This window comes from Diadema antillarum, unplaced genomic scaffold, assembly GCF_040938485.1.
Source record: "Diadema antillarum isolate AM-2024a unplaced genomic scaffold, OU_Dant_1.0 seq00000130_RagTag, whole genome shotgun sequence".
Taxonomy (NCBI): Eukaryota; Metazoa; Echinodermata; class Echinoidea; order Diadematoida; family Diadematidae; genus Diadema; species Diadema antillarum.
Genome location: NW_027271208.1, coordinates 55,209 through 76,150, shown reverse-complemented (window position 1 = coordinate 76,150; position 20,942 = coordinate 55,209). Strand labels below are relative to the sequence as shown.

General features: G+C 38.0%; 2 protein-coding genes across 2 annotated transcripts in view; both read left to right on the top strand.

The window, feature by feature from the left end:
- The first annotated feature begins 688 nt into the window (after positions 1-688).
- Positions 689-8,188, top strand: LOC139727406 (dynactin subunit 3-like). The gene is made up of 7 exons (XM_071638361.1): positions 689-805; positions 1,832-1,916; positions 2,316-2,402; positions 3,291-3,374; positions 4,763-4,821; positions 5,989-6,048; positions 7,200-8,188. The coding sequence occupies exons 1-7, from the start codon at positions 713-715 to the stop codon at positions 7,290-7,292; spliced, it is 561 nt and encodes a 186-aa protein (XP_071494462.1). The 5' UTR covers positions 689-712; the 3' UTR covers positions 7,293-8,188.
- Positions 8,189-13,976: 5,788 nt separating this feature from the next.
- LOC139727424 (uncharacterized) overlaps positions 13,977-20,942 on the top strand; it is a 31,116-nt gene continuing 24,150 nt past the window's right edge. The window contains exon 1 of the mRNA XM_071638379.1: positions 13,977-14,420. Coding sequence (XP_071494480.1) covers positions 14,360-14,420 — 61 coding nt within the window. The 5' untranslated portion in view covers positions 13,977-14,359. The remainder of the gene's footprint in view (positions 14,421-20,942) is intronic.

The window sequence follows — 20,942 nt, the reverse complement described above, 5'->3', positions numbered from 1 at the left end:
TTTTTTTAGATAGTTCGTTATTCCGAAGGTTCGTTCCTGCACCCAGATATTTGCTAATTAGAAAATTGAAATAGGATTCGTTGAACTAAACATTTGTTACACTACTTTGAAGGTTCGTTGATCCAAAAATAAAATAAGGTTTACTAATTTGATATTATTGTAAGAAGGTGAGTATACTATAGGCATACCTAAACTGACCTTTGGCATTACGAACCTTATTTCGCTTTCGGGTTAACGAACCTTTAGAATTAAGAACCTTGCCTTTTTTCGGATAATTAAACCTTCGGAATAATTAAACCTTGCATTGTTGGCTCGATGAAAACATTGAAATAATATAGGGACAACATTGACCGAAGTTTTCCTTGGATATTTCTATAGTTGAATGCACGACCCTGCTCCTCTCCCTACTGCCTATTTGTTAGATCAACACACCGATGAACCCAATATGCAGATTTTTCCACCATTTTAGCTTCTAGATTACCTGTATTTCCTTCGTTTCATAAATTTGAGAGCCCGCAGGTCTGAATTACAACAAAATTGTATTTTGTAGGTGTAGCCTATTGTAAGCACTGGTAGAGTTCGACACAAATTTCGAGTTCAGTGGACGTGGATTTGGTAGGGGAATAATGAAAATAATGCGGCTGTTGCTGATCGATTGAGGGCGTGCTATCATTTCAGCGCAGTTTAAGAATCTCAAGAGGATCGAGAGAAAATGGCTGAAATCCTTGAGCTTTTGGAGCAGAGAATAGCGGCAATTGAGAACAGAATATTTGGAGAAGACGGACAAAATGGCATAGAAGGATCAGTGAGTAGCTACTTGTTGTCACTCAAGGATTTATGGATAGCGAATGACAAATAAAATCCACTTCGTTCCAGCTGCGAAGATAATCACAGGGAAGGCGGGTAATGTTAGTCCCACGTACTCGTATTTGTGTAAAGTTGACGTCCGCGTATTGTCTACGTTGGTTCCTATGTAATTTTTTCCGTTTATTCATAACTCACGGTCATAAACTAGATTTAGGCCCTAAGCCTGAATAGTTCTGTAAGATCTAAGTTCGGCATACTCGTGAAATAGGCCCCACCACAGCTGTGTTTCAGTGCTCATCAACAGTAAACACCATAACTTCATTAAGCATTCACAGAAGAGAATCCTTTTTCCCTGGAAAAGTGGACTGGTAGGGTGCCTAGCTGGTGGAAGTCGAAACACTTCTTTAGAGTTCTACTCAGTAAAATTATTCTGGAATTACCTCCCCCAGCTACCCCAGCCCAGCATACTTTGTGTGATTTACATTTAATCTCATTTCAGCATCTTTCCAAGACACAGCCACTTGATCAAACCAGGCCAAGTTTGTAACTCCAGTGTTGTGAAGTGTGTGAATCAATGTGTGCTGTTTATTCAAATGATTGTTTTATCAAGCCCTCGACTTACAAACGAGGTTTTCTTTTATCGTTTTCTTACAAGTTACAGTTTTGAACTTTCTTTTCAGGCAAGTAAAATTCATGTTCGGGAGAATGTTCTGCAAAAATTTGAAAATCTGCTTGTCCAACTGGGCAAGTCGAGTGGAAAAAAAAAATGTTATCTAGCACCCTTTATTGTTTTTATTCTTACATTATCATGTGAGTTTGAAGTGTAAGTGTTTGTAGTCACAATGAATTGATGAATTCATTAAATGCGTCAAGTTGAGAAATATATGTAGGTGAGAGATGTACATTGGCATGCACAGGTGTAAAGGAGGGATGAAAGGCCTTTAATTCATGTGAACCCCTAAACTCCCAAGCATAACTGTAATGTTTACCCCCTTTCTCTATGTTATCTTTCCCGTACTAACAGGTTGTTGACAATGTACACAGTGTCAAGCAGAAGGTCACAAGTCTAACAACTGGGAAAGAAAAGACTCAAGCACTCTGGAAAAGATGTAAGTAATAGAAATACCTGCTTTACACCCTTCAGGTTTCAAGCGTAATGAATCAGATGTTAAAGTCTTTGTAATGATGTCTCATTCAAAAGATCAATATTACAAAGTTCTCTGGAAAACGGGAGGACTTCACACATGCTATGCGCATCCATGCTGAATATTTTGACTATCTGCATACATGTATATTACCCCTATAAGGTTTGTTGTAGCAAACAAATGGAAGCTCCCTCTCTATGTTTACAATTACGCAATCTGTATGAACATTTGTGGGAGAATGGGTGAAGCTCATTCAGAGAGAACTTTGAAATAAGGTTAACTGTCACAGCAGATGTTCAATTCAGTAATGCATTGTAAATTTGTTTGTTTTGTTTTTGTTTTGTCATCTCTCCTCAATGACAGTGGAAGAGCTGAATAATTACCTGGATCCGGAGCTGTCTAACAAATTGTCATTGGGCAGTGAGGCAAAAGCAGACATCATCTTAGCAGGTCAGCACACAGCCAATTTTAGTAATAATAATGATAGCTGGTATTTATATCGCGCATTTCACACTTGTTAAGTATCTCAATGCGCTTTACAGACTATTATTACCCCATTCACTGAAAGTGCTCACTCTCCACTCCCTGGGGAGCATTCCAGCCAGTCGCAGTCATTTTACAGGCGCGCACATGCTGATCAACCAACAGAAGCTTTCTCATCCTACCAGGTATCCATTAAACATTAATTACTCCTGGGTGGAGAGCAGCAATGTGGATAAAGTGCTTTGCTGAAGGGCAAACATGTCGGGCTTGGCATGGGCTCGAGTCCACGAACCATACCACGCTCGTGTCGTTCACAAAAGAGCACTCATATCTACTCAGCCATGACGCCTTTTATCAGGTTTATTAAAAAAAAAAAAAAAATTAACAAGATAATTTTTTTCCCCTCTTTTGACACACATCATGAACAATTTACAGATGTCCAGAATATAAGGATGGCATTATAAAGGACTCTTTTGACAGGACACTGTACATTTTTGTTTTATTGCACAGATGCAAATATGCTGTGTGTCAATTCAAAGTTTGTTGTTCACATAGAATAGTATGAACTGTTGAAAGACACTGTGTAGCCAGTTACAGTAACCTCCAGACTTTGTCCAGTAAAAGTTATCTCTTATTCATTCGAGATGACTGTCTAAATATATGTAATCTGACGTAATCATGAAGACAGGTCCATGTAGAATTCTTTCAGGAATAGTGAGTGAATCAGATCAAATTCAAGGGAATGTTTACACAATTTTGGACAGATTTTGGACATTCATATTTATGCTGTTTTGTCGTGTTTATTGCCCTCGTGCAAGTGAAGGTGTTTTGTTCTACTTGTTGTTTTTGATGCAGAGGAAGAACAGTTAACAGCGCAAGCAGGTCTTCTCGAAAAGGTCAAAGAACTCTCCTCTGTCCTTGATAGTGAGCATATAAATGGTAAGTGTTATGCTTGTGAGTTGACATTTGCCTAGTATGTGATAACAAAACTAATGGCATGGATCGTGTTGCCAAAAGAAATTCTTCACGGGTATTATCTGTTTTGACTGAGTCCGTTTCTAAGCCCATACACAAATGTAGGAGAACTAGATACAGTGCACTCCCATTATAACGAAATGCTCGGGACCGGCAGTTTTCTTTCATTATAACGAAATTTCGTTATAACCGAACAAATACAATATATAACGAAAACAAGGAACCACGTATATATATCATAGTATATATATCATAGTATGTTTGCAGAATACTCATCATACACTGGAAAGCTATGTGAAATGTGATGAGATAACTGTATTACAATAATAAACGCAAGTTCCCCTCAGAAATTGTGCGTGACACAAGGAGCGAACACATAGTGGTGTGAAGTGTTCACCCATACAGAGACGCTATAAATGCTTGTTCCGCTACATATTTTCGAAAGCAATTCACATTTCGTTATAACGGAGCACATTTCCTTTGTTTTTCTTTGTTGGTGGCGCTTGGAAAAGACTTCGTTATAACGGAAATTTCGCTATAACCGTGTTCGTTATAAGTGAATTTTATACCATAGACTTTAATGGTGATAATTTTGGGACCAGAAGAATTACTTCGTTATAACGAAATTTCGTTATAACCGTGTTCGTTGTAACGGGAGTGCACTGTATACACTTGTCCACACACGTATGTACAGTCACATCGGTTTGTACATGATTATTATGTATAAAAATATATAGTCAGGCCTGTCTATGATGACTGCCTTCTCACATGCATGCATATACATGTATCTCTACAGCCTTACCCAATTGATAAATACTGAGCTAGTTCTGTCAGCTGTGATAAGCCCATTTTGAATGTAATATTTGTGGAAAATGTGGAATTTCAAAGTGGTGAAAAGTGATTCAAATATGTAGGACACTCAATGCAGCTAATCCAAGGTGGCACAAGTTTTAGAATTCTCGCGTAATCAACGCTGAGCGTAATGCCACCAACGAACTAACCACCGTATGATCTACTGGACTTTTTTATTTAATGTGGTGTACTGAATCCTGTGTTAGTAACAAAGTCAAATGGATTGTGCAGGGGCGGATCCAGGAATTCCATATTAAAGAGGGGTGCCTTTGCAAACTTAAAGAGGGCGCACATGCCCCCCCCCCCATATTTTCCTTTTTATTTCTTTTGTTTTGACAAAAAATAAAGGGAGGCGCGCCCAGTGCACTCCCCCCTTGATCCTCCACTGATTATGTGAGCTGGTAGGAGGTGTCCTAATAGAATGGATTTCATGCTCCACTTTGAAGCTTACGTGTCTCAGAAGTTTTAATATCTCTTCTTTTTTTTTTCTTTGCTTGTAGCTGTGCCAGGCATGTCTGACAAACTCATTCCTTTAGCCACTCTTCAAGTTGAACAGCAGGTGAGATCTGCCTTGAGAATGACACAGTTCATTTCTCAAATACAGTCAACCTCGCCAAAGTGGACCTCTCGCAAGTCCAAAAATAATGTTACAGAAAAATTTGGCCCTTGATGGATAAAAAAAGAAGTGTTGATTCTATTGTCAATGTCTTAGACAAAATTCACGCCAAGTCGGCAGATTTTCTCCACTCTTTGGATTCAACTTTAGACGAGATTGACTGTATATTTGTATCAACATGAGTCATGATATTTTAGTTTGTTTTCTTCACAATAGTTGTTCAATTGTTATTTCCTCTTAAAGTCTTGTGGAATCAAGCATTCACTTGACATTCATTTTTATTGGCTCTTACAAAGGGAGAAAAAAAAAATTGTCACTAGACTTGTCATAAATGCCTTGAAATTTGTACACAATGATTATCCAATGGTAGTATGGGCCACAGAGTAGAGGAAGATACTTGTGCTCTTTGGTGATTAATCGTTGTACCATGGGTAGTCTGTTTATAGGCATTGTAGTTCTCAAATTTATGAAATTATTTCATCAAGATTTTTTTTTTTAAGCTGATTGACAAATTGCCCTACAGCAATGTAAATAAGCACTGAATTGATCAGTGTTTTAGTAGTGGACATGATAAAAGAAATCATGAGTGTACATACTCGAGCAGGATTCGAACCTACAATGTACGGCCTCCTGATCTCCGGACAGGCATCATCTCCACTAGACCACCACGCTTCCAAACAACAGCAAGTGCTGGTTCCAATCCTTATAGCATGCAGCGGGTACTGCGGAATTGTTCAAATTCATGAAATTCTTCCGTCGAGACTTTTCTTTTATTGGAACTGGCATTGTGGTGTTGTTTTTGTTGTTGTTTCAAACAATTTGATGTGCTACACCTGTTTAGTTTGCCCAAGATGCCTGCGTTGTGAAGGGAACGAAAGGTAGATAAGCAAGAGGTCCCTATGATGTGCTGGAGTAGAATATTTTTACCCCAAACATGTGCTTTGAGAGAAGTAATTTCATGCAGCTGCTAATGAGATTAGAAGAGGTTAATGACTGGAAAGAAACGTAATTGGGTAAAAGCTGGGATATTAGGTGCAGAATGATATTGTACTCACATTGTGCTCAGCTTCCAGAGCCTCACTTTTAACATGTAACCTCATTTTTCCCCAGGAGCGATCTCAGGAGCTTGGGGAGGAAGCACGGAAACTGCTTGATTCCTACAACACCATTGTATCCTTTCTTGCTTATATCAAGCTATGACACGACCCTCGGCTGATTTCAATCTGTATTTCTATTTGCCTAGCTCGTAGACCACTGAGAAATGTACCAAGTACCTATATGTACCAGTTATTATGGCTTCTCTATATTTATTGCTGTACCTGTGGAGACATTGAGTAAAATGTAATGAATTACATGTTACTTATTGTTTGTGTTTTACTACATACCTGTCTTTATTTCTTCCTTTTCTTTAGATCAAAGACATGAAGTAGCGACAAAGTAGTTTATCCTGCGGTTTCTTGTATTCCTGTGCCGTGCTAAAAACTTGTCCTATCCGCTCCTGGGCTCCATATCATAGAAATGTTATTATGATACAGTTTTAATAGCAACTTTTGCCAGAGTGGCAAATGCCATGGTAATGAGAAGTATCCTGCCTCCTGATTAGCTGTCTCTGTGAGAAGTTGCTGTTTTAACAACAATTATTAGCAACAACTAATCCATATCCAGCAAAGTGATTACAGTATAACTTCACCAAAAGTTTCTATTCAAATCAAGCCATCTCATTAGCAATTACCACAGATTTGACTCTATAGACATTCACACTGAGGAAGATAGAATATTGATTATTTTTTTTAAAATTCATATCGTGTCTTTTCATCAGAATTCAGCAATCAATCTAGACTTGACCGAGTTGCACTTTATCAAGCTGACACTCATGTGTAGCAATGTGCCTCAGTCCAACAGGAAGGCCATGATAACACAGTAGGGATTAGGGCAATTTACAAGCTAATCTGTATTCATTAACAGTTACCATGGTGTCCAGACATCTGTGTCAATATGGTGAAGAAGGCGCTCCATTACATGTGCCAGTTGGCAAACAAAAAACAGTAGGGGGTGAACGTTTGAGTAGACTTAGTGTCATGTACAGTGCACTCCCACTATAACAAACATGCTTATAATGAAATTCCAGTTACAACGAAGTAAAAATTCAGGCCGCATCATTATCTGTTCTGTGTTTTTTCATTGTTTATTTGTTCGGTTATAACAAAATTCTGATATAACGAAAGAAAACTGTCGGTTCTGAGGTCTTCATTATAACGGGAGTCCACTGTACTGTGTATTCCCAGCTGAGTTTTCGTCCTTGACATGATTCCTTTTGGCAGATCACTCTCCTCTCCCAGCAGTTTGTGCAGTGGGATCAGATCATGACAAAGTACGAGGTGGCCCACAAGATCCGGCAGCCAGACGAGTATTGACGCTGCATCATTTGCATCCTGTGAAACATCGTGTGAGAGAAAGCACTTCTTCGACCAACTAAAGGACAACATTATAGACACAACTCTGGCCTCACAAGAAATTGAGAATATTTTCCCTTTGGAACGTGTTAGGGGCTGGGGGTTTAAGCTGATGCGTAGTAGGAAGAAGTTTTTTCTTCTTTCCAACTCAAGTAGGCTGATGGGCATGAGACGTTGATTAGGGTTTATTTCTGCAATTGTATGTTGATGAAGAGAAATGATTCTTAAATATCAGACTTCAATTTTTACAGTGTATTAGCTGTTCATTGCGAATGCTCAAAAAGGAACAAAATATAAATACAAAATATACATGCAACCTTGCCTAAGTTAACAACCCATAAAGGTAAAAAAGTTGATTAAGTCAAAGAAATATTGTATTCCCTGGCAGCTGTAATGTATTGTGAAGGTCAAAATTCACGTAAGTCAGAGGATTTTCTGCCATTGCTTTGGATTCAGCTTAGGCAAGATTGACTATAGCTCTAAAATCCATGCATATATCTTTATCTGGAGGAATTTACCATCTGCTAACAGGAATTCTATATGTGTATGTGTGTGTAGAAAATTTCATTTATGAAATACCTGTTGTGACCACATAAAAATTTATAAGCAGCATAATCTTTAACGCCCTGTCACACCTTTCCGGGCAAGCCTTGCGTGCGGCTTGCAAAGAAATATGTTTTCGAAGCTGAAAATGGATCGGTTTCAAAGCTCTCATGCTGGTCACACAGAATACACGCAAGTAGCAGGTAAATAGCACGCCTCTAGCAGTAAGATGCAAGTACGAAACTCGCCAACTTCCTTGTTCATCCTGCAGAAAATTCTCGTGCATGCTGGAAAATCCTTACTCGCAGCAAGCCCGCATACAGTTGAACCTCTCTTATCCGGCCTCCCTTTATCCGGATCTCTCTATTATACGGACGCAATCTCGCCGTGATTTTTTTTAAAAAATAATTACGGGAGGAAATGGGGATTCCCAACTCCTTGAGAACTCCTACACAAACACACATGAATTACATATACTTGATACATTTCTTAATAATTATTTAGGTAAATCATCCCAAGAATTTATAAAAGAAAATGATTTCATTCTTGCAAACACGAACCTCTATTTTGGGATCTGTTACTGAGTGTAACAATGAAAAGGTTGCAGTATACACATTACTACATGTGGTACTACAATGGGCTACATCAGTACATGTGTATGTATATGTACATGTATAAAGCATTGAGTCTCCCGTATCCGGCCAAATCCCTTATCCGGATGAGCCTCGGTCCCAACTTGTCCGGATACGAGAGGTTCAACTGTAGTTTAACCTGGAAAAGTGTGACAGGGCCTTTACATTTTATTCTGTCTGCATGATGTGTCACAGGAATTCATTTTGTAAATAGATGTATATTAATATTTTATGTTAACAGATAATACTAGTCATATGTCATTATGTAAAATTCATTGTAGACGTGACACGTTTTGTCCGATGAGCTGCTAACATGTACTTAGATAAAGCTGATCATGTACCACATTAAAAGCTTGCCACAGATAGTCACATTTCTTGTTGTGTGTGATGGATTGAGATGTCATTGTTCAATGAGGTGGCTGCACACAGTTTGATGGTGATGAAAAGTCTGCAATGAATATTCATTATACTCGAACTCCAGCATACAATGAATGAGTTCATGTTCTGATACATGTTTATGAACACCTCACTGAGTACAGAAATGATTTTGCAATATACAATAGGGTTCAAGCATCTCATCTCCTATTGAACATGTCAATTTGTATTCATTCTTTCATCTAGGGATTTTCTTCAGTTGCACAAAGAAACATGTACGAATGCACAAAATCTGGGTGTGTGAACAATAACATGCTACCGACCAAGGCAGCATGCATGTAGACAATTTTCATGTGGTTCTAAACTAGCTACTGACTCTGATCATTGCGACATTAAAAGGCGAGTTATCTAGAAGAGGGTGTACATCGACCTGAAGGTTTTAGATATCTGCTCTAGTGTGTGTGTGTGTGTGGGTGGGTTGGTGTGTGGGTGTATGTGTGTGTGAACATAACGTGTGAGGGTGTGTTTGTTTGTGTGTGTGCATTTGAGACAATAAATGAGCAAGAAAAAAATAGCAAAGAAAACCTTCATAATGGATGGCGTAGATATTGTAGCTATTATATTGAATTTGTAAAAGGAAGATGAAAGTTTATGAGCCGAGAAATATTGTAAACAATCACTCTTTTTTTTCTCACTGTGAATTCAGAGTGCATGGCAATCGGGTACAATGTACAGATGTAGTTAGTTCAAGAATACAAAAGAAAACATATTGCACATGAATCGGCATGCAGGTAGTCTCACAATTCACAGTCACAGACATGAAATGGCGCCTTAGGCCACGGTTGTGAAGAACGTTTCATGAAAAAAAAAAAAGAACAGATCCCTCTGAAAGCAATTTCTTATACCCCCCCCCCCCCTCCATGAGAATCTTGCATTATTTTCCTGTTTCGCCCAATTTTTCCAATATAATGAAGTCTTCTCATAACAAACCCCTTGAGACAAGTGAAATCACTTTGTTTTATCACGTTTGTATCAGAGTTTGCGAAAAATACAAAGAAAGTATGAAGCAATATAATTATACATGCATTATGTAGGGCCCCTATACCGGGTGTCCCCAAAAAAGCGGAACGGTGGATTTTCAGTATCTTGCGGTCTAAAAGTTATATATCTTTTGACATCATTAGAAAGAGCATCGTCCGCAGAAGACTATGATACCAAAATCATTAAATTTGGTTCAGTACTTTTTATTCTACGCCAATTTCTGAAAATGCAGTCATTGCCAAATTTCGCCGGATTTTTGCGACTTATGAGATAATAATTAAAGTGCACTACGCGATCCATACGGTGAATATTGTGTAAGCTCGGTGATCCGTGTCAACAAAAGATACAGCTTTCACATTGGGACACCCGTGTGTGTGTGTCTGTGTGTGTGTGTGTGTGTGTGTGTGTGTGTGCGCGCTCCCAATATGAAAGCTAGATATATAAATAGATGGATGGATGGATAGATAGATAGTAGATACATACATACATACATACATACATACATACATACACACATACACATAGATAGACATAAACATGTAAACATAAACATGTAGATCTATAACAGAAATATAAAAAGATAAAAAGATAGATACAAGATACTAGTAGATGGACAGACAGAGATTTATGTGTATATATATATATATATATATATATATATATATATATATATAGAGAGAGAGAGAGAGAGAGAGAGAGAGAGAGAGAGAAAATGGGTAAATAGATAAATACAGAGAGAGAACGAGACAGAATTTGTTTAGACCTCTATTAATGGGGGATACATCATCTCAGAGGCTATCCTGTATATGCTGAAGTGCCGAAGATGATTCCCTTAGTCACCTGACCAATATTGGGTGCCTAAAGAGCAGACGCTATGGTATATGCACATGGTAAATTCGCGGCAAAAGCTAACAGCTTGAACAACTTCATACGATGAAGGACATTGTATTACGACTAATGAACAAAGCCCACACTAGCGATTAAATGGCACACTTTCTGAATGTGATAGGTTTTACAGAAATGTTCTGATATGTATCATGCTCCCAGACGATATCTACCTGTTTCCAGGCATTTTACATTTTGCCGGTTCAGGCTGTCGGTAATATTCCTGAACTTTGTACCTACTCGTCACAGTGGGATCGTTTCTCTTTCTTACATGCTCATACAAGCGCAAGCACAATCATGCCATTACACCATATCGACATACATTTGCAAATAATTATAAGCCAGTTCACATTTAGCAAAGGTCTGCAAGACCCCTAATAGAACCGCAGATTTTACGCTTGTCAGGGATTTATTGATTTCAGTTAGAAGAGTGGTTTTAAATAGCCAAGGAGTAACTGGTGATACACACTAATATCAAAGTGCTGCGTGAATTGTTTTTATTAATTCGGTTGACAAGAATACACATTAACCTGTGGGCCTGGACCACATTCCGATATGTACCTATTCATACATACTGCATAGTTTTCATGAAAGACCTTTCCAGTTTTTTTTAGACTGGATAGCTGAATATGGGCTATCCAGCACAGATGGAAATTAATATACAAACAAATGCCGCGATTACAAGTCAATTTCAAGAAAAGGGTCTGCAATGATCGACCTTTATCTCCAGATAATAACTGTGAACTGTGAACCGATAAGTTTCGTATCATGTTTAAGTACTCCTAAAACCCTCTTGTTTTGCCGGCGGAGCAGCATGGATACATCGCTCTTTACTCGAGACTTGGTAATCTCTGAAATGAAATGAATCGTTTCAAGGTGCGGGTTCGAATCCCGCCAAATGTCCCCATGCGCGCTATCCGGCATTTTTTCTGCTATATACAGTACTGTATTTTACTTTGCTTTTAATTCCCCATGTTCGTGCTTAGAATTGATCCATGATCACATTTATAGCAGACAAAGTGCTCTGTACATCAAACATGTTGAAAAGATGGTTCCATGGCATTATGCTCCGGCGACAATAATTGCTCCTATAATGAAATATCTGCACACTAGACAAACATAAATTCTACCAATAAACATAACCCCGTCCCCCTAATCCTAATCCTCACATCAAACTAAACCGAAAACCCACATAACTCTAATCCAACTCCTTGCAAGTTCCAGTGGCGAAAATAACACCGCAGAAATTGTCGCAGGAGACAATGTTGTGTCACCTGAAAAGCTAGGACCAAAGGACATTTGAAGGATAACGTTCTTCGGGGTATATAAAGTGATTGTATACAAAATAGAATGAATTGGACATAAAATTACATGGGATAAAGCAGTTTATTTACTGTATATAGTGCGCTGTGTTAATTGCTGTTCTTAAGTCACGTAGTAAAGTCAGTGGAAATGTGACAGCAACAAAGAATTTATTAGAATCATTAGAAATATCGTGTATTATTATGATGTCCATAAGCTTTTATTTACTTGTTTGTCTTAGACTTTCTGCACTTTTGTTTCACACATGATACAGGCCGGAGGGGGGGGGGGGGGGGGGTGAGCAAAAGTATTCCTCTATGTAATGAATTGTCCTGCTTTCACACCTCTGCATTGCAAAAGCAGGGAGACGATGAAAGTTCTTGTTTTTATTATCTAAGATAAGCTTTTGCCATACTTCGACCGCGATAAAACAAGTCTCAAGAAAGGCATATTTGAAAAAGAGATAAGTAAAGATTGCATTTCGGTCACTCTTTCCAAACGAGAAAAGCATCAAACAAACAAAAGCTCAGGTCCTTAATTGATACAGACCATGTGACAAAATAATAATTATTGTACACCAATATATTTAGCGTGTTTCAAGATTACTTCCGCGGTAATCCGATAAGCTTTGGTATACTATCCTATTGAGTTCCTACACTTGTCATTGAGTTCCTTCACCATGACATACTCGATGGCTCAATCCTTTTCTACGAGTTTTGTTTTGCTTTGATTTTGTTCTTTTTTTAATCAATTCTAATCACGTTCTTTGATTTCGACGTTAAGTGTGACGGGAAGAATGGAATGGAATGGTTCATACTCTCGCCAACTTAGAGTTTGTTGATAACGTGCTGATGTTCCCTGAAATCGAAGGAAAAGAGCGCCCTCATTTGGTTTGTTATGTGGGGAAAAAGTTATTGAAGGTACTCCGACTTCAGCTTCAAATCCCGCTGAATCCGTACAACTGGAAGGCATACAATCCACTTCCTTGGTAATCAAGGTAAACAGTTACAGGTTACCAGCAGACGGTGCAATGAAGGTGAAACACCCTAGAGATAAGAAAAAAGAAGAAGAAGAAGAATCAGATCAAATGCAAAATACATCATGTCGACTTAGAGACTTTTTATTCCCGTGCGGGAAGAACGATATATGGGGCAGTTGAGAAGTTAATTCGTGTGACTTAATTATATTTGTTCGGATAGATAGATATAAAATCATGATGAATAGACATATAGATAGATAGATAGATAGATAGATAGACAGACAGACAGACAGATAGATAGATAGATAGATAGATAGATAGACACGATACGCACATACACATACATTCATAGAAAGATTGAGGGACTTATTTAAGTGGATAGATAGACAGGTAGAGAGCCAGAGATATACACCTAGATATAATGATAGATTGATACATAGGCAGATAGATAGATAGATAGATAATAGCAAGTAGAGAGAGAGAGATAGGTGGATCCCATATTACTAGATAGGCATGCAGATGAGTAGTTTTAATCATAGCTTCGTGATGGGAGGGCAGTATAGTCCCTTTTTCAAAAGTATACCCATTCTTGGTTATGATATGGAATGATGGAAGTTAAATCAGTATTGCACAGTTTACCAGCTGTGTCACGCATCATGCGACCTCTGTCACCTGAATCACTAGATAACCAACACAGATTATCATGCCAATGTCACACTTAACTGCAGGCTGCTGCCTGACTAACGGAGCACATGGAATGTAAACAAACCACCGGGGGTGGTGGAAGGATTTCAGTCGACAAGCAAGGTTGCTTGCTGCTTGCCGCTTGTGTAGAGACAGAAGTAACGGGTGGTAAAGAAGGCCCGTGCTATTGCCTTCTCGTCCCGGATTTAAGTCTGTTGAAGCATTATATTGTTGAAAGGTTTGGCCTAAGTTAACCTATTTGACATTCATCTTGCCTCCATTTGGCCACGGGCTCCGCAAAAACATCTTCAGTGCTGTAAGTGTAACGGAGAAGCCGAATAGCTCAGCGAGTTTTGCCAGCTGGTGGTTTATGGAGCGCTCGGTTTACGCCCCTTGACCCCTTGACTTTCGGCTAGTGTTTCCACTGGGGCTGTCGACCAACGGAGCGCGCTCTTCAAGTGAAACCGCGAAAAGGATCCGAGAGGCGAGCGAGTTGTCTCGTGTGATGATTCGGACAAGAATGAGCAACAACCTCCTTCCCGCAGGTGGCTCTTTCCTAGAAAAGGTCTACTGTGTATCTTGCAACAATGGCCACTAAGCCTGGACATGTGCGTGCCTTATGGTTGTTCTGTTTTCTTCATTTAATTGGTGAGTGGATTTATTGTTATTATGTACGCGACAAATCTTCAGCTTACTACAAAGTAATGTAATTCATTATTGAATCCATGACTTCACAAACGAGGTCAATCGTATCCCCAGAGCAGAGGCGTTCGATTGTTATTGGATGGCTGCTGCAGCTGTACCCATCTCCCAACAGTTTTGGCACTGTGTTGATCTTTGTAAGCTTCTATAATCATTTTGTAGGTCATTGTCATGGTCACATAATGAGGGAGTAATTGGCAAATTCACACTGCATGAAATACCATTACTTGTGCTGAACATGGCTCTAGGGTGAATCAGTTTAGATACTATCGCGTAGTACCACCGGGTATATTATACAAAGCAGAAGGTATGGAATTGTTCACCTGTTATAAGTTGCTACTTACAGCTCTACACGTACAGTCTTCGTCTGTCAAGGCTAACTTGTCGACTTGGAATCAATTATTTTTTTGAAAAATGAGGGAGTGAAGATGAAGGGATGAAGAGTTATGCCATTATTTCTTTTTAAGTGGTGATGTTAAATGAACGAGTCAAGCAGAAATGAGGCAGCTGAAGAGGCGGGGAGAGGAAGCAGAAGATTAGAGAAGGAAAGGATTAAATAGAGGAAAACGGAAGAGGAAAACGGAAGAGGAGGAGGAGGAAGATGTGGGAGGAGATAGATGAAAATGTACCCTTAAACTTTGTTGTATTCATTCCTAATTAAGGGGCAAGTATAGTTAGTCCCCCATTGATAATATAAATAAAAATTATAAAATTGCTTATTTTAATATCTCATTTTTTTGAATGAATGTGTCTCCTAAATGTGAATATTTTAAGCTATACAGCACTCTCTAACTCTTCAATCATTTATAATACCAGAACTATCTGTCTCAGACAAACAGTTATACTATGATTTATTTAATATTAGTTTAACTATTCTTTAAAAGGACAATTATGAATAGTAGGTGTATTCATGTATATTACATATTCCGTTTTCTAGGAAATCTTGGGGGGAACGAGCTTTCGCTCATGCTGGACTAACACTGTGGAATTCACTTCCACATGAGCTGAAAAACTCAAGTTCCATAACATCATTTAGAAGTAATTTAAAATCCTATTTGTTTAGCAGTGCATTTTGAAGACAGACTTTCATGTCCTTTTTTTTCTGCTTCTTCATCTTCTTCTATTACGGTGTTGTGCTTGTATCTTCAGTTTTTTTGCTTCGATTTAAAGCGCCTTGAGCATTTAATTAAAGTGGAGAATGGCGGTATAGAAATTGTATGTATGTATGCATTGTTATTATTATTATTATTATATTGATCACAATATTCATATTTTCTTTTTTATGTCCAAGTAATTTACTGATGGAAATGTCTTCTTAGTTGTATCATATTCACTATAATGAGAGTTGTCAATATACCATTCTCTGTTCCTTAACTTTTATGACAAATTATATTAGAAATTAGCCATACAACATTATTTGCATACTAGATATGGATCAGTTTTTCTGCCACACACTTCAGTAACTACAGCTAGTAATCACTGTTGCAGAGTAAAATGACTGCTCAAATTCAGAAGTGAACCATATTAATTCATTGAAGGAAAAAAATGAAATAGATAATGAATGCACCTTGGAACTTTCTTCAAAATGGACTGATTTTTTTTATCAATAAACATAAGAGCGCATACTGGCAAAAAAAATAATAATACAAAGTCATGCTTCAGTTGAAAAAAAAAGGAAGAAAGAATAGAGAGGTCCACTAAAAAGCAAAGCTTGTAGATTGTGAACCACTCATAAAACTTGTGAATTACTTATTACAAACACTTGTGACAAATATGATATACGACAGGACGGACAAAACAGAAGAAACACAACAACATGACACAACTTGCCAGATAGATGAAAAGTATGGAATAGATGAAAAGTATGGAGTAAGTAAGTCACTGGTATGAAAGGAAAGGATTTGCATTCCTTTGTCTTCATATTAAACCCAAATGTGTTCAGTGTATATATCACTAGTCTGTCTCTAGATATTAGTAGCATTTCAGGAGCTAAATGTTTACTTTCATCATATTAGATGTCAGAATGAAATTTACAACATGTTGTAACCACATCCTGTAATTTTTGGGAGGATATCCTTTTCGAGAAAGTGAATGCTTTTTTTTTCCACTAAAAGAAGAAGAAAGAAAAAAAATGTGGCTTCCTTTTTCCAAGTGGAGGATACTTGAGGAAACTGATAGGTAATATTTTATCTCCATGTGGCACCCAATGATACAAGCCGGGGGGGGGGGGGGGGGGGGGGGGGGTTCTGCAAATCGCGAGGAAGGAAGTGTGAAATCAAATCAGATATTTAAGCAAGACAAGACAATTTTTTGAAGCCGAAAGATTGCGTTGCAGTCTGTTGTTCTCCACAAGATTGTTTGCAGCTTTTCAGATTGATAAGTCCTTTTCAATATACAATGGAAAAAGTTTTTAGCAGGCATAATCTTTATCAACATTTTCTTCTTTTTATTTTATTTTTTTTTTTGGGGGGGGGGAGGCAAATTTTATGAACTTTGCATGAGGATCATGAGGAGGAAGGATTCATCAACTTTTTTTCCAGAAAGAATCCAAAGATTTAGTCATGTTCTTGAGATTTGCTCATCATATGAATACCAAAGCCATTTGTACCAAAGTGATACCAACTTTTCATGCAAGAAAGGGAAGTAATACATTATTATGTTACCATTCACATACTTTGTTGATAAGTTGAGTACAGGCAGGGATAGTGTTTTGATCAACTTTCATCTCATTTAGGTTATTTACTTTTTTCCCTCACTTTGGCAGAAACTTCCTTCCCAATTTCCTTATCTCACAGTGAAAATGAGACTTTGACTTCCCGCTGTACAATTTGATATTCCACATGGTGGGTTATAATATTCACTGACGTTTTCTATACAGCATGACTTTGCTGTTCTTTCGACAGCAGCTCTAGATTGCTGTGCAAGAGTAGCATAGCTCATGTTGATTTTAGTTTTCTGACTTTAATGCCTCTCTTCTTAAACTCTCTCCATTTCTATGATTATTTGATATAATCTGATCATGAGGAAACTTGTAATTAGAGTAATCCTGTCTTGAATTTTGATTTAGATGTTGTGATCTGCCAACAAATGAGGAATATGTGCTCTTAGTTTACTCCAAATTCCTTGCAGTGTTTGAGGGTTCAGGATATACTGTACAACCAGAGTTTTTAATGTGCATGAAACTTTTGCAAATTTTGCAAGGAGCCTACTTAAGGTTTGTGAAATTGCGAGATACTCTTTCCAATAAATAATCCCTCTGTGCATGTTTGTGTTTTATTTATCTGCTTTTGGAATTTCACTACAGGAATTGAATTATTTTAAATACTTTCCATGTTATAAAGTACCTCACCTAGATATATAAAAATCCTCAGAGTGATTGTTGTCCTTTTTTTGGAGATATTGTAAATATGTTCGGCACACATATTTGCTCAAAGAGAAAATCTAACTCTATTAATTACCGTATGTCAGGATACATTCTTTGGAATTACCCCTGTTCTTCATCTCCTATATTATGTGTGAAAACAAAAACAAATCACGTGGCAGTTTTTGTAAGTTTTACATCAAGAAATCCTAATTGAAGCTTATCAAGACAAGTTCCACATCTCTACAAGGATTTAACCAATGTTGCACTATTTCCACCCAGTTTGCAGGTCTGTTAGGAGAATCAAGATATAACTCATGTCGTTGACCCTGATAATGACTGCTATCTCCACACACATCGCTCAGACGTCAGATGGGAGGGTATAGGTTTAAAATCCTGCTAGGCTGATATCTAGGTTAGGGTGTGAGACAATAAATATGGGCTTGGCACAGGGGAAAAGTAAGAACTCTACTATTTGTCAGCCAAGGCGTACATGCCAACCTCTTAAAGGACAAGTTCACCTTCATAAACATAAGGATTGAGAGAATGTAGCAATATTAGTAGAACACATCATTGAAAGTTTGAGGAAAATCAGACAATCCGTTCAAAAGTTATGAATTTTTGAAGTTTTTGTGCAGTACCCGCTGGATGAGAAGACTACTGCGGTGTATGAATAACTTAGATGTCACATGCGTACAACAATATAAGGAAAATATAAAGAGAATTTCACAAAATTCCATCTTTTGAAAAAAGTACACATTCCCCTGACTCGTTACCGACAAATGTTATGGGTAATATTATTCCCCCTGCCTTTAGAAAGAGGCAATGTGCTCTTTTATTATGCGAAAAAAGTTATGTTGAATTTTCTTTTACATTTTCTTTATACTGTGTACGCATATGACTCACAAGCTGTATAATCCAGCGGTTCCAAAAAAAATTTAAAAAATTCATAACTTCTGCATCGATTGTCCAATTTTCCTCAAACTTTCACTGTGTGTTCTACTATATTGTTGCATTTTCTCAATCCGTATGTTTATGAAGGTGAACTTGTCCTTTAACCCTTAGATAGAGTCTTTATCTGGGGAAAAAAGGGTGTGGAAACAGTTGAAGAGAAAAGCCACTACCTGGACAAGTTTTCAATGAATTTATAAAGTGTGATGATAAAGATAGAAAAAAATGAAAATAGTAATAATAATAATCATTAAAAAATATTGATAGTTTCATATGAATTAGACAAAAAGAGCAAAAGTATGTTATTTCATCGTTTCAAATGATTCCTATGCATTTTAATTGTGAATTGCTTCATCTCTTTACAACTCCATTTCTCCATTTCTTTCTCTCTCCCTCTATCTCTCTCTCTCTCTCTCTTTCTCAGATATAATTCTGTCCCCATTACAGTAGTGCACATATCTGTTCAACTCCAAGCCCATTGCAACCTGTTGATCTGTGCCATTGACGATATCAATACATATCAAAAATGGAAAGTTTCATAAGAATTAAAGGAAATGAGCAAAAATTTATATATCTTTAGCATTCTTAAATGATTTTCCAGAACAGATTAAATCAGCCACAGACACTTGTATGAATTTAATTTTTTATGATTTAATGATGTTATCAGTCAATCCTCAACTATTCTTCTTTTTGCGTACAAACAATAATTTGCATTTTATGAAAAGCCTTACAAATGCCATTCACATCAATGCAGAGACTCCAACCCCAAGCACCTTCTGATCTGGAGATTCTCCCGCCCGAAACCCCTCGCAAACGGGAGACTCTAAGTTGATGTGTGCAAAGCGCGAAGTTCCTAGGGTTCTAGATGTTCTCTGGTGCTATCTATAAGGCTATTTTTTCAACATACGATAGCAATAAGTAAGAAATCCTTTCCATCGGGAGACACAGAGCCAGGGCGGGAGAATTCAAATTTCAAACGGGAGAACGGGAGATTTTGCAAAAATGGGGTTTCGGCGGGAGATCTCCCGTCGAAAACAGGAGAGTTGGAGTCTCTGTCAGTGCATGCTATAGTTTTTAATGATTGAACAATAATGACTCTGTAACTAGAGAGAAGGGGTATACATGCTGAATCAGTGACAAAAAACACAATTTTTGTAAATATATACTTGTGAATTTGTGTTATGTGATTGTGACATGCAGGTAGCAATATTCTTACCACCACCTCCCCCCCCCCCCCTAAAAGAGAGAGAGAGACAAAACAAAAGAAAATTCCCTGGTAATAAATGTCAAAATTCCTTATTTCAGTCCAGTTATCTTAAACAGATTTGTTCTCCTCTTTTTTCTGACATTTGAAAGTCTTTGAAGTGATGTTTCCCTTAAAACCCTGCTGCTCACAGTTACTGGAGATATGAAAGGCTGATAATTTTTTTCTGCAACGAGCCAAACCTGAATGACACAGTGACACCGTGACGTGCTGTCCCGAGCTCAAATGATATCATCAACTTTGTGGTTGTGAGGATTCTCTCACAATTTGATCATGTTGTCTTTGGAATGGTCTTTACAAAACCTTTGCACAAGTGATCACCCTATGAAATTGTTCAGGTTGTAGCAATGAGCCCTAAACCCACCAAGACATGCAGGAATTTCTTTGCACAAACACAAACAAAAAACATCTTTTCATCAGCTAATTAATGAAGCTGGACTACTTTTGCTAAATGCTAGCCGGATTAACATATACATTTAAAGAAGGCATGATTTATTTATTTATTCTGCCTTCTTAAAAGGCATGGTGGTCTCACTCAGAGCCACAAAATTCCTAGTACTTTGAGAGGAAGCTTCGCATAATGAACACACAACACAGAACAAGGCAGCTATGAGGTTGAATCCCTATAATATCTTGCTGCCTATATGCCCTCCTGCTTCTGAAAGACCCTTATTATCAATATTAATGTTCCCTAGTGAACCCCACAACAGTGCTGAGTGGAATGACTACTAGCAGACCACAACCTGGTAACCATGCACACTGCCTTCACCATGCAGCAGGCCAAGTTAGCCAGCATTCAGGCTGTCACAATATGTGATACAGAGCCAACAAATGAGTTGCAGCAAATGGTTGGGGGGGGGGGGGGGGGGGGGAAGGGGAGAGGGAGGGGTTG

Coding starts and splice junctions, on each gene's coding strand:
- LOC139727406 (XM_071638361.1), top strand. CDS start 713: ATGGCTGAAATCCTTGAGCTTTTGGAGCAGAGAATAGCGGCAATTGAG. Junction 1,917..2,315: donor TCAAGCACTCTGGAAAAGAT/GTAAGTAATAGA, acceptor CCTCAATGACAG/TGGAAGAGCTGAATAATTAC. Junction 3,375..4,762: donor TGATAGTGAGCATATAAATG/GTAAGTGTTATG, acceptor CTTTGCTTGTAG/CTGTGCCAGGCATGTCTGAC.